The sequence below is a fragment of the Pleurodeles waltl genome, chromosome 4_1 (genome assembly GCF_031143425.1).
Source record: "Pleurodeles waltl isolate 20211129_DDA chromosome 4_1, aPleWal1.hap1.20221129, whole genome shotgun sequence".
NCBI lineage: Eukaryota > Metazoa > Chordata > Amphibia > Caudata > Salamandridae > Pleurodeles > Pleurodeles waltl.
Window position 1 is genome coordinate 19,134,282 of NC_090442.1, and position 12,467 is coordinate 19,146,748.

Below are 12,467 nucleotides of genomic sequence, written 5' to 3' on the forward strand. Positions count from 1 at the left end.
TAAACATTCCTTGAATGCATCAATTGCTTAGGGAGACCAACAATGGTTCAGTAAATCAACAACAAATGGTCAGAAATAATCAGCTCCAGTATTCAGGAAAACATCAGTGCAATCATAGACTGAGGACCCTAAACATAGACTGATAGATGCTGGAAGAAGCTCCGAAGGACAATTCAGTGAACGCAGGAGTCTGAGCTTTGCACCTTCACACCACAAGACTAAGAAATGACCTCTAGAAAATTAAGGCAACAACACTGATAAACCACCTCCTGAATAAACAGGCGACCAACATCAGCTTTAATCACGGGATCTGCATGATGTGACTACCAAGGGTGCTCTGATTCCTAAAATGATAACAGGCCATAACTCAGTGCTCCAGGTGTATTGTAAACTTCCTCCCTACACCACAGCAACCAGAGAAAAACACAACGGAGTGAAGAAAACAACTGAAGGGTAAAGGGGAGAGGACTTCTGCTGTCTTCAATACAGCGGACTCTCCCAATGTGCACCAACCGAAACGAGGTTAATCCTTACCCACAAGCATTGAAAACTGTTATCCAATCTAAAGACGTAATCTCTCATAGGGAGGCCTTGCTCATATTATGAGTGTGGCAACTATTTAGTGACCATTGTACTTTACTTTTAAATTGGAAATCAGATGTCTTGATTACGAAAAAATACAGGAAAGCGAGAGTAATACAAGTGCTTTACAACCATGTTGGCCCGTCAGGAAACACAGTCTTGTGATGTAGACAAACATAGACCCGACCCAAAGACTCTAGCCATGAAAGAAGAATCATACACAGGCAGTGAGAGCTTTAGTTTGTCATCACTATTAAAGCACCAGCAGCGAACACACACAGGAGAAAAGCCATTCAGATGCAGTGAATGTGTGAAGAGTTTTAGTCAGTTATCATACCTGCAAAGACATCAGCGAACACACACTGGGGATAAACCATACCATTGCAGTGAATGTGTGAAGAGCTTCAGTTGGTTATCACACCTACGAATACATCAGCGAACGCACACAGGGGAGAAACCATACCATTGCAATGAATGTGTGAAGAGCTTCCGTCTTTTATCAGATCTCCAAAAACATCAGCGATCACATTCAGGTGAAAAACCATACCATTGCAGCGAATGTGGAAGTAGTTTTAGTGAATCTTCAACATTAAGGAAACATCAGCGAATACACACAGGGGAAAGGCCATTCAAGTGCACTGAATGTGTGAAAAGATTTAGTCGATTATCAGCTCTCCAGTGCCATCAGCGAACACACACCGGGGAAAAACCATACCAATGCAGCGAATGTGGAAGTAGTTTTAGTCATTCTTCAACATTAAAGAAACATCTGCGAATTCACACAGGGGAAAAGCCATTCAAGTGCACTGAATGTGTGAAGAGCTTTAGTCCGTTATCGCACCTCCTAAGACATCAGCGTATGCACACAGGGGAAAAACCATACCATTGCAGTGACTGTGGAAGTAGCTTTGGTGACTCTATGACATTAAGGACTCATCAGCGAATACACACAGGAGAAAAGCCATTCAAGTGCAATGACTGTGGAAAGAGCTTCAGTTTTTTATCGAACTTTAAACAGCATCAGCGAACACACACTGGGGAGAAACCATATAACTGAGGTGAATGTGGAGTTAGCTTTAGTCAAATATCACAATTACAAAGACATCAGCAAACACACTCAGGCAAAAAAACAGTCAGTTGCACTGAGTGTGTGAAGAGCTTTAGTCACTCAGCACTCCTAATAAGGCATCAACATACACACTTGGGGGAAAAACCATTCAGATGCAGTGAATGTATGAAGAGTTACAGTCGCTTAGCACACCTCCAAAGACATTATCGAACACACGCAGAGGAAAAACCATACAGTTGCAGTGAATGTGTGAAGAGCCTTAGTTGGTTATCACACCTCCAAGTACATCAACGAACACACACAGGGGGAAAACCATTCAAGTGCATTGAATGTGTGACAAGCTTTAGTCAATTACCAAGCCTACATCGCCATCAGCGAATTACAGACGATGATAAAATTACAACTATGTGGGACATCCAAATGCCAGATGATAAAAAAGTTGATGATAGAAGACCTGACTAGTCAGAAAAGAAAAATCACACTCAAAGCTTTGTAGAATTATAAGAGTGTCTGTTGTCAGTGATTGCTCATTTCATTTCTCTACTGATAAGAAGAAGAAAAGAAGTTGCAAGAAACACATTAATACATCAGCAGAGTTGGACTAAAGCAAAATAAACATTTTTTTCTTCGATAAAGTAGAGTTATAAAGAAAAACCTCCAAGCACACCTGTTCATGCCGCCTGTAAAAACAACACTATGAACAATGCTTGGACTAACAAGTGTATTTTCAGCTAACTTTGGGATTTAGTGCTAAAACCCATGAACCCATAACGCTCAAACAGATTTAACAAGCACAAACTGGAGAATATTCATAGCTGGTTATGGTGTTTGGTAATTTTATGCCACATTCATGGTGAGTTGTCCAAAAACATGAGAAGTGAAAGTAGGAAAATGTGAGCTGTAACTCTCAGGGTTAATGCTTGTAGTGCACATTTACCTCCTAAGGCCTGATGCATGAGAAGTGATGATCATTTCCATCATCACATGGTCCTTCCCCAGTGGCGTTCAACAGCTGCATCCTTAGAAGACTGGACGGCTCACCATGGGCTATGTAAATGATTCATTGTTAGAATAATTGCATGTAAATATATTTTATGAGTTTCTTATTTGCAGAGAATCATTCAACCAAATCCTGTTTGGTGCAAGGTTAGAATCAGTGTATGCTCATCAATTAATAACTTTATTTAGTTGTTGCCAGCCGTAAAGTGCATTATTACCATTTGTACAAAAACCCATCTAACCACCATATCATGCAGTATTTCATCATGAACAGCTTATAAAAATCACAACTGTGTCCAAAGCAGTGGCCTTCAACCCTGAAGTGCATTATTCAAACATAATTAAGATCACAGGCATATTTTATAGCTTCTATAAAGTCCATAAACAAAAAACATAAACAAACTTAAGATCACATATTAAAAACTATCAATAAAATCACTGTACTATCTTAAAATACTATTATTTTAAAATAAACTATTAACTAGGTGTGTCGCGAAACATGTAATCTACGAATATGACAAATCACCACTCCCATCCTTTAATTGGCTGACTTCCTTCTAATTTTGTAATATTAATAGCTTTGGACATGTCAATATAGTATATTGTTCTAGATGTACTTGAGCTGCTTTTTCAAGAAGAGCATTTATAGTAGAAGCAAACTTTGCTCCACGACATGCCAAAGGGGTTGACGTTCCCGACAGCCAAGTAATAATGGCTTGTCTACAAGTGCGTATATTCATCTTCTTGAAAACTGGTTAAAAAAATTGCTTCCTGTAAGTAGTGACTCTTGGACATGTGCACATGTAATGACAAAGTGACTCTAATTCATAACCTCATAAGCAACAATTTGTTTCTTTCTTTTCACCCTTCTACGCTGGGGCGAGATCTTTGGATTCAAATATACCAAATCGAAAAAACATGAAACATGATGGAAGTGCATGGCGATATATGCTTGAGGTTTCCAACTGGTATACATATCCATAACAGTTCAAGCGTGCCGTTGTTTTGCTAGGATTAGTATTTTTATCTCAAATAATTAATTGTTTTTTGAAGAAAGATTACTGCACCTAGCAAATGCTGCAAGCCTCCTCTAGACCTAGCTCTGTCATAGGTTCCTCAAGATAGGCACCCCACGAGTTGGCTTGCTTTCCCTCCATCTGGGCCTTTATCTCCAAACAGCACAGACTATTCAAAGTTCCTCTTTCTGCGAAACGGGGACGCCAACATAATTTCACAAAGGCATTTAGTTGTTGGAATTTTTTAAGTTGAAGTCCAAATTGCAAACAATCCTGTGCTGGCGAAGTTTCTTTTGGGAGGCAAAAGACTGCCTTGTAGGCCTTTGTTTGAAGCTGATTTAACGTAGCAGTTTTGAGCCAGAGTTCAACACCATATGTCAGAGAGGGTAAATCGATGGTAAACAAACGACAAATTGCGTCCCACAGACACTCCCAGGTATTTATATAAATAAACAGATTCTACCTGCTGGACTTCTATAAACCACCTGTGTGCTTTATATTTAAAGTCCACCAGCCGCACAACTTTTGTTTTCCGTAAGTTCATCTCTAACCCTTGCTTCTCTATTTAACTTGCAGAGCATTGATCGATCTTTGAAGGCCGATGGGAGTTTGACTTAGTATTACTATGTCTTCTGCATATAGCAGGAACACTATCTTCTTTACTAATACTGGAGGGTGGCTTTCTTCAATTCACAAATATTTGTACAAATCGGCTAGATATAAATTAAAAAGGCAGAGGGCCAAAACACATCTTTGTTTTAAGCCATTGCTTGTACACATTTTTTAAGTGAGCCTACTGCCATCCCCTAATATCACTGGGGCCCACGTATCACTATATACGCCAATAATTGCAGTTAGCTTTCTCTCTGGCATCTCAATGCTCTAATTTCCTCCATAGACGGTCTTGCAGCACTCAATCAAAAGCTGACTTATGATCAGTAAAACAGGGAAACAACCTGGATAGAATCAGTGTATGATAGCAACATTATTGCTAGGAGAAAAAGACATTGAAAAGTTTAGTTCCTGACAGGTTTCTGAAGGCTTGACGGTTAAGTAAAGACTTAATCTTGAGTAGTAAAGAATTCCAGCTCTTAGAAGCTGGAATCCAGAACTGTCCACTCCCGGCTTTACATTTCTGGAGCCGTGACACTGGAAAACAAATCTGGATTCAGAAGAAAAGCGACACAAATGATAGTCAGGTCTGTGCCTATAAACAAAAAGGAACGCTCGTTTTATAAATTCTGCTGGTAAATGCAAGGACTCAAAAAGTATGTGCTGCCTCGTGATTAAAGAGAGAACATTCATGACGCAGTTGAGCCTTTCTCAAGCCACAAATAGGATGGACCGCAGCTTTCTGAATCATCTTAAATGTGCTTTTGTGTTGCTGGAGCTGCCAAATGCGCAGTCTTTTCCTAGCCCAGCCTTTCGTCAACAAAGGAGTCTCCAATCAAATATTCATGGGAACGCATTCCACTGAACTAATAGTAACAAAGCGCCGAGTCCCTGCTGCTGAGCACCATCAGCACATCCTAGCAGGGGTAGTTTGGGATGGGGTCGCTTTTAGAACCTAGAAATGAAACTGTTACCTGCTGTTAAATGCCAGAATTAGCACAGCACATCTGTGCCGCCAGAGCTCTGTCCATCCGGGCATGATTCGTATCGAAGGTTTTATGAACCAGTGAGTCAAGAGTATCAGCACCTGTGACTATAGAGAGAGCACTTCTGATTGATACTTCTACCTGCTGATTCCTCACCTATAGCATGATCCCAGGTGCCAGTCTGGGTCAGGAATCTTTAAGGTATCACATTGCCGGTAGGGAGCCTGGCATTGCATCATTGCCAAAAGCGGCATTCAGTGGCGTCACCAAAGCCATATGGCGTTCACTCCGGCACAAGGACACAGTTCTTTTTTTCTACTCTTGGTGCAGATCTGGAGCTCGCTTTCTCAAAGAATCTTGAGTTTTCTCTTCACTTGGGGGTATTGCAATGTGAAGAGCATGCACGTAGAGGAAGATTGTTTTGTAGACACCTTTGGGACTTCCTCTGCGCAGCCGAGCTACTCTGATTGTGCGTCCTTTAATCTAATTGTAATCGAAGAGTGACGTTCCTGTGTCTTTGGTTACAAAGTACTCTGGCTTCATTATACTAGGACCACCCTAGCTAGACTGGGGAGACCTGCCTTATGTATTTCGACTGCTTCAAAAGCTGCTAGTGAAAAGCAGCGGGTGAAGTTGTCCTTTATGAATGTAAGGCGGGCGGCCACAGAATCTGTGGAACATGAAAAACCTTTTATCAGGGATTACGGGGTGGTCCATACCACACTGGGGCTTGAATCCTATCTTATCACAATACATACTTGGGAGCGAACACTTATACACAATTTAGTTTGGGCATTCTTTGTTGTCATTTATCCTTTCCATTAGGATAATATGAAACAGTCTCAGTCTGTATTTGTCACTGCAATAAATTATTACCACAAACGCTGTTACATTTGACTTTTTTGTGCAAATATTATAATCCTTTTATCAGTCGCTACTAGACATGCCTTTTGAAAATATTGGGTTTCGACAGACCAGCCTTATGTTATTTACAGATCTTTTTCCACACCTGAGGTTTGCTTGAAAGTGGACCTTTTTTCAAAATCGACTGTTCAGCACTGCAAATCTTTGTTGTTTTAATAGTATTCATTTTATGTGCTGCGGGTTCGTTTTTAAACGTACACCTTAAAATACTGTATTGGTTATTCAATGTGCTAGGCTTTCTACGTATGTTTTAATCTTGGCTTATTTATTGTTTTTATGTGTTTTGTTTCCTATTTTTATCTGCTATTATGATTATTCACTAATATTTGAATAAAGATTGATTGATTGATAATGAGAGGTTGTGGATTAGTCGTTATTTTTAAGGAAAACTGGAGCAACAAAACTCTACAGCTTGATGCCCCTCACATTACTGAATTATCCAACTTAGTGCTAAAACTCTCTCCCTCGCTGGTTGTGGTTATATCTTACCGCCCCCTGGACCTGCTACTAACCTTGTCCATTACTTGACCAAACTGATTTCACCGGCACTATCTTACCCTCATTTTTTATCTTGAGGGATTTTAATACTGGGGTAGTAGATGATGTCTCCTTATGGGCTCTATGGAGGCAGTTTGTCTTATGCAGCCGATCACTGGACCTGCTCGTAAGGATGTTCAAAGTATTGACCTTATCCTTGCCTTGGAAAATTTGAAACCATCGACAAAGTACTCACCCAGATTTGGACTGGTCATATTCTTATTACTTTTCTTCGTCAGGCTTCTGATTCCTCACACTCCATCTGCTCGTTGATTAAAATCATCATTAAAGTACGCCCAAGGGCGAAACTGTTGCCTGAAGCTTTGTCGAGTGCGCTTTTAACCACTGTATTCTGGTCAACCAGAGCTGATGCCCACAATAATAGTTTAGCCCCTGCTATGGACACAGAAGTGCCAGAATCATTCGCCTTTTTGCAACCTGAATTTTCAGTGGAGGAAGCTGCTGTTTTATATCAGAAATGGATGAATCAAACCTTGCACCTGTCTTCCAGTTAAGACAATTCATCCCTGCAAACGGCCCTCCGCACCAGGTTAAAGTGACGAGCTAAGACTAGTTATACTCAAGTGTAAAACTATTGAAAAGCATTGGCAAGTAAATTATGGACCTGATTTAGAGTTTGGCGGACGGGTTACACCGTCATAAACTTGATGGATCTCCTGTCCGCGATATTAGAATTCCCATAGGAAATAAGAGGATAATAATACGGCAAACCGGATATCCGTCATGTTTGTTACGAAATAACTCAATCCGACAAACTCTAAATCGGGCCCTAAGTGTGAATTAATAAGAGCACAAAAAATAAACTATTCATTCATTTCTGATGCTGAAGCAGAGCACTATACTAGAGCATCACTCAATGCATCTACCACCTCTGAATTAATAAGAGCACAAACAAGAAACTGTTCACTCATGGATCACTATACTAGAGCATCACTCAGTGCGTCTACCACCTCTGAATTAATAAGAGCACAAAAAATAAACTATTCATTAATTTCTGCTGCTAAAGCAGAGCACTATACTAGAGCATTACTCAATGCCTCTACCACCTCTGAATTAGTAAGAGCACAAACAAGAAACTATTCACTTATAGAGCACTATACTAGAGCATTACTCAGTGCATCTACCACCTCTGAACAACTGTTCTCTGTAGTCCAGTCTCCAGTAAAACCATCTTCACCTCCAAGACAGTTGAACTCTCTCAACAGTTGTGTGACTGCCTCTCACTTTGCTTTGAGGAAAAAGTTGTAAATAGTGTGAGTAGTACCATCTGGCTGGAAAAAAGTGGTGGCAATTTCACTCAAAAAATGCCAACAGACCCCTCGGTCTCTAGTAATTTTAGACGTATTTCTGTGCTCCATTTTGTGGACTTTGAAAAAATATGTCTACAAGCCTCTTTCCTATTTTCTCAAAGATCTTGATTTACTTGATCGAGCGCAGTCTGGCTTTCGGCCGATTCATGGCACTGAATCTGCCTAGGTTCCTGTGTTAGATGATCTTAGAAGGGCAGCACAAAAGGGTAATTTTTTTAGCCTTGGTGCTAGCAGACCTGTCTGCTGCTGTTGATGCAGTAAATCATACCATCTTGATTCCTAGGCTGAGGGAAGTTGGTGTTTGAAGTGTGGCCTCGATTGGTTTTCATCCTATTTAGATGGCAGAACACAAGCTATACATCTCCCTTTTTTTACTCAAGTTTAGATGAAGTTTCCAAGTTTAGAGCATTAGGTCAGGGAGTTCCTCGGGGCTCTTCCTTTTAGCTCTACTCTGTTTACCACCTATCTGAAACCCTTGGGGAAACTCCTTTGTAGTCATGGAATTAATTTCAAGATCTATACCAAAGACATGCCCATTATTTTGTTAGTCGATCCATCTAGCCCTTTGTCACTTGACTCCTTTCACATTGTTTAAGGTATACCTCCTGCTGCCTTGGAAGGAATTCACTTAAATTAAATTTGTTTTTTTACTGGCTAGCTTTTGGGCTCAATCAACAGTTTCTACACCTGGTGCATCCCTAGTGGTTCGTAACCTGGGGGTTTACATGGATACCGGCCTGTCCATTTCTATTCAAGTGAACAAACTTTCATCCATGTGCTTTTTCCTGTTAAGGACACTATGCAAATCCTTTATTTTTCTTCCCTCCACCCCAAGTGATCCAGCCACTCATTCTGACCCGTCTGGATTATTGTAATGCCCTGATGTTAGGTGCCCCTGACTATCTCATAAAACAGATGTGTCGGATTTAGACTGCTGCTGCCAAGCTTGCTCAGTACCGCCTCAGTACTTCTTGTGTAGTGCTGGATAAATTGCATTGGCTCTCTGTTCCAAAAGGATCCAGGTGCAAGGTACTGGGTGTAGTACACAGAGCTTTACACCAGACTGGTCCCTGTTTTCTACAATCAAGATTCTGTTGTCACAGACCTTCCCATCTGTTTCGCTCGACTAATGCCAGACTACTTATTGTGCCCCAAGTGAAGAGGTGCTGATTCAGTGGTCGCTTTTTCTCTATGCAGGCTGCTCCACTATTCAATGATACCAAATCAACGATCTGCTGATGAATAGGAGATTACTGAAAACCTAGCTTTACACGCAATAACAAATTCTGTTCAGCCTATGGGGTATTTTCCACTAAGAAAAGTCTGTTTTTGTTTTCTTGCTTAAGCGCCAAGACACCCTCGGGCAACAGTAGCACTCTATAAGTGCAAATAATAATGATAATATTGTAAACACAGGGGGACATTGCCAAACAAGATGGCCGAATAGACGTGCCTCAGAAACGCTCCGGCCAAGAGGAGCAAAATCCTGTGAAATCCTGTGGTTTCTAAGTGATTCAATATTGAAGGCCTGCTCAGTGCTTGCAGATGTGTGTAGCCGGAACATTGGAGTGGAGATACGGTTGGAGGGACAGCCTTGCGAGACAGAGCATGCCGCACATTGAGGTGGATTGTTGAGCGGGGTGAGAGTGACCCTGTTGGACGTACGACTGTGGTTTTCCTGCCTGGGGTTTCCTACTTATGCCACGACCGCCTGGGACCCAGGAGCTGTGACCGCTGGCAGCCAATAAATGGTGGCACACTGCATAGAAACTGATTGTGGATAGATACGACCTGAAGCAATGCCTGCTGGCGCTGGACGTTGGATCCTTACCGCCCTGGCTGGAAGCTAAGCAGAACGAAGAACTGCCACAGTCAGCAGTGCCACGGCACGAAATCAAGCAGGAAATACACCGCTTTATATTAGAACTTCTCGTTCACAGTAAGCTGTGGTACTGCCAAGGGGCCTCCTGGGGCTGCTGGGCCCTGGGTAGGACACCAGCAACCGGGGGAGTGCCCCATGTAGGGCTGAGGGGCTGAAGTGACCACTGTACCACGAAAACCAGGTAAAAGGCTAGTGGGCCTCACATATGCTGCTGTACTACTACTTACCGGGATGGGCGAAGAGCCTACAGGAGGGGGTTGGGGCCGAATTCAATGAGGATGCGCTGTGGTAGAGTGGCTTTGAGCCTATGCTGGTGCATGAGAAGAGCAGAGGTGTGAGGCCTTAGGTGAGGTGACACAACTGAGTTGTGTGCTGATCATTAAGTGCAAGGAGACGAGGGATGCCAAAAGAGAAACTGAGCTTCTGCAGTTTGTCTAGTGTCTGCACGGCAAATACTTTCCCAATTGGTTCTATCTCATAGACTCACACTGACAAGCCTACCATGGTGAGAGACAAAGGGTCGAAGACGGTGCAGTCTATTACAATAGTGCAATACACAGTCCCCCAGGAAAAGGTGTCACAGGTAGATATGGTGCAGGAGGCTGCGACCATCCACAGGGCACCCCTGAAATACTAGCAGCAATCCAGGGCTCCAGGCAGGCGCTGGAAACCAAAATGGATGCAATGTCCAAGGACATTAATCATCTTCGCCTGGACCTGCGCAAGGTGGCTGGAAGGGTGATCACTACTGAAGAGGACGTAGCGGCTCTTAAGATGGAAATCAAGGACCTCAAAGCCGCAAGTGTATTGTGACGCAAGTAAAAGAGCGTGTGGAAGATGCTGAGGGGCACTTTATTGTTTTCTCAGATAGGGTGGAAGGCCCCTCTGCAGAACTTTTTCTTGAAGATTGGATTTTTCCATAGAAAGGGCCAACAGAGCACTGATGGCGACACTGCACCTAGGGGCACGCCTAGAGCGCTGATAGCCAGCACGTTTAACTACAGAGATCACAACATATTCCTACAACATATGCGGATCGCCTGTTGTCGATGCACAGTGAGGCACTGGAGAGGGGGTGCTCCCAGATTCCATGACTGAGGAACCCATTGTCCTAATACCAAGGCAGGAGAACAGTCCTCTAGAGGCAGGTTCCCATCAGCCTCTTTCCATGCTAAATGTGGACCTGAAAATCTTTAGTCACGCCCTGGCAGCTAGGTTACTTCCACATCTCCCCCAGTGGGTCCACATGGACCGATCAGGCTTTATACCGCCCCCTAATACGCTATGAAGCCTTCGCCGCATGACTCATGTCATGCATGCCCCAATACTAGCAGAGGACCAGTACACTCCGACCTTTTTGGACATACAGCAAGCTTTGGACTTGGTGAGATGGGAATAGGTCTGTCATTACGATTAAATTGTCCCTGATTGGGAATATTTTTCTCATTAAAATGGTGATACTACCCCATTGTTTGTTTCTACTACAGGGCGCTATGTACGAAATACCGAGAGCGGTGTTCTGGGAGCTTGACCACTTGTTGGTGGAGCTCCTGCGGGCTGGCAGATGCAGCATGGTAAGCCTTAAAACCCTCTGGAGGGACTGGGACAAGGGCTGAAACGGAGGTCCCAGATCTGGAACTTTATTACTTAGCAGCACATCTGCAGCATGCTGTCTATTGCCTGGATGGGGAACATAATTCGGAAAGGGCCTTATTGGAATACACTCTTGAAGGCACCAACTGGGGGTGTCCTTGGTGCATGGAGGAGTCATGCCTGATGTATTCCTGCATGAGCAAGTTGTGGGAGAGAGTGGTGCGGTGTGTAATGGGTAGAGTGCCATATGACCCAGAACTAGACATATGGTTAGTGTGCCATTTTGTACACATATCCCGAGCAATGGCAAATGAACGATGGCAGGAGGGAGGTTGCATTATTTTGTCAGATTTATATCTGGCTGGGCGATTTCTGACCCTGAGTGATGCAATGGAGACATTTGATCTAGGGAGGAGACAATTCCTCCAATGTGCCAAAATAGCAACCACGGCTCGGCAGTTGTGGCTGTCATTCCCCGTGGCCCCTGAGCCTACGTAAACTTTGGTGACAATCCTTTCTATGACGGGAGGTCGTACATTCATTACACATATTTACTGCATGCTCCGCGCTGCTAGGCGCTTAGCTCCACTCCATGTGGAGGAAATCTGGCAGTGCAATAGCCTAAAGACTGGTATAAGATACATGCTGCAGGATGCAGGGTCTCTGTTACCCACAATTTAAATGGATTCAATTTAATATAGTGCACATGACATATCTCTCTACTAAAAGGCTACACACAATCTACCCCTCCAGACCACCGGATTGTCCTAGATGCGGATCTAACTTAGTTGATTTTCTGCACATGGTGTGGCGGTGCCTGGTTATCATGCTATACTGGACGGCGGTATTACGCCGCCTTCGAGGGGTGATGGGATGGGAAGTGTCACATATGATTAAACTGTGGGTGCTGGGCCTCCTCCCTGATAACCCAAAGAA

At 43.0% G+C, this 12,467-nt stretch overlaps 1 protein-coding gene across 1 annotated transcript in view; it reads left to right on the forward strand.

Annotated features, from left to right (window-relative positions):
• Positions 1–356: 356 nt before the first annotated feature.
• Positions 357–12,467, forward strand: part of LOC138286922 (uncharacterized) — a 244,649-nt gene continuing 232,538 nt past the window's right edge. Inside the window, 1 exon segment of the mRNA XM_069227306.1 lies at positions 357–2,089. Within this exon segment, the coding sequence (XP_069083407.1) occupies positions 716–2,089 (1,374 nt within the window). The 5' untranslated portion in view covers positions 357–715.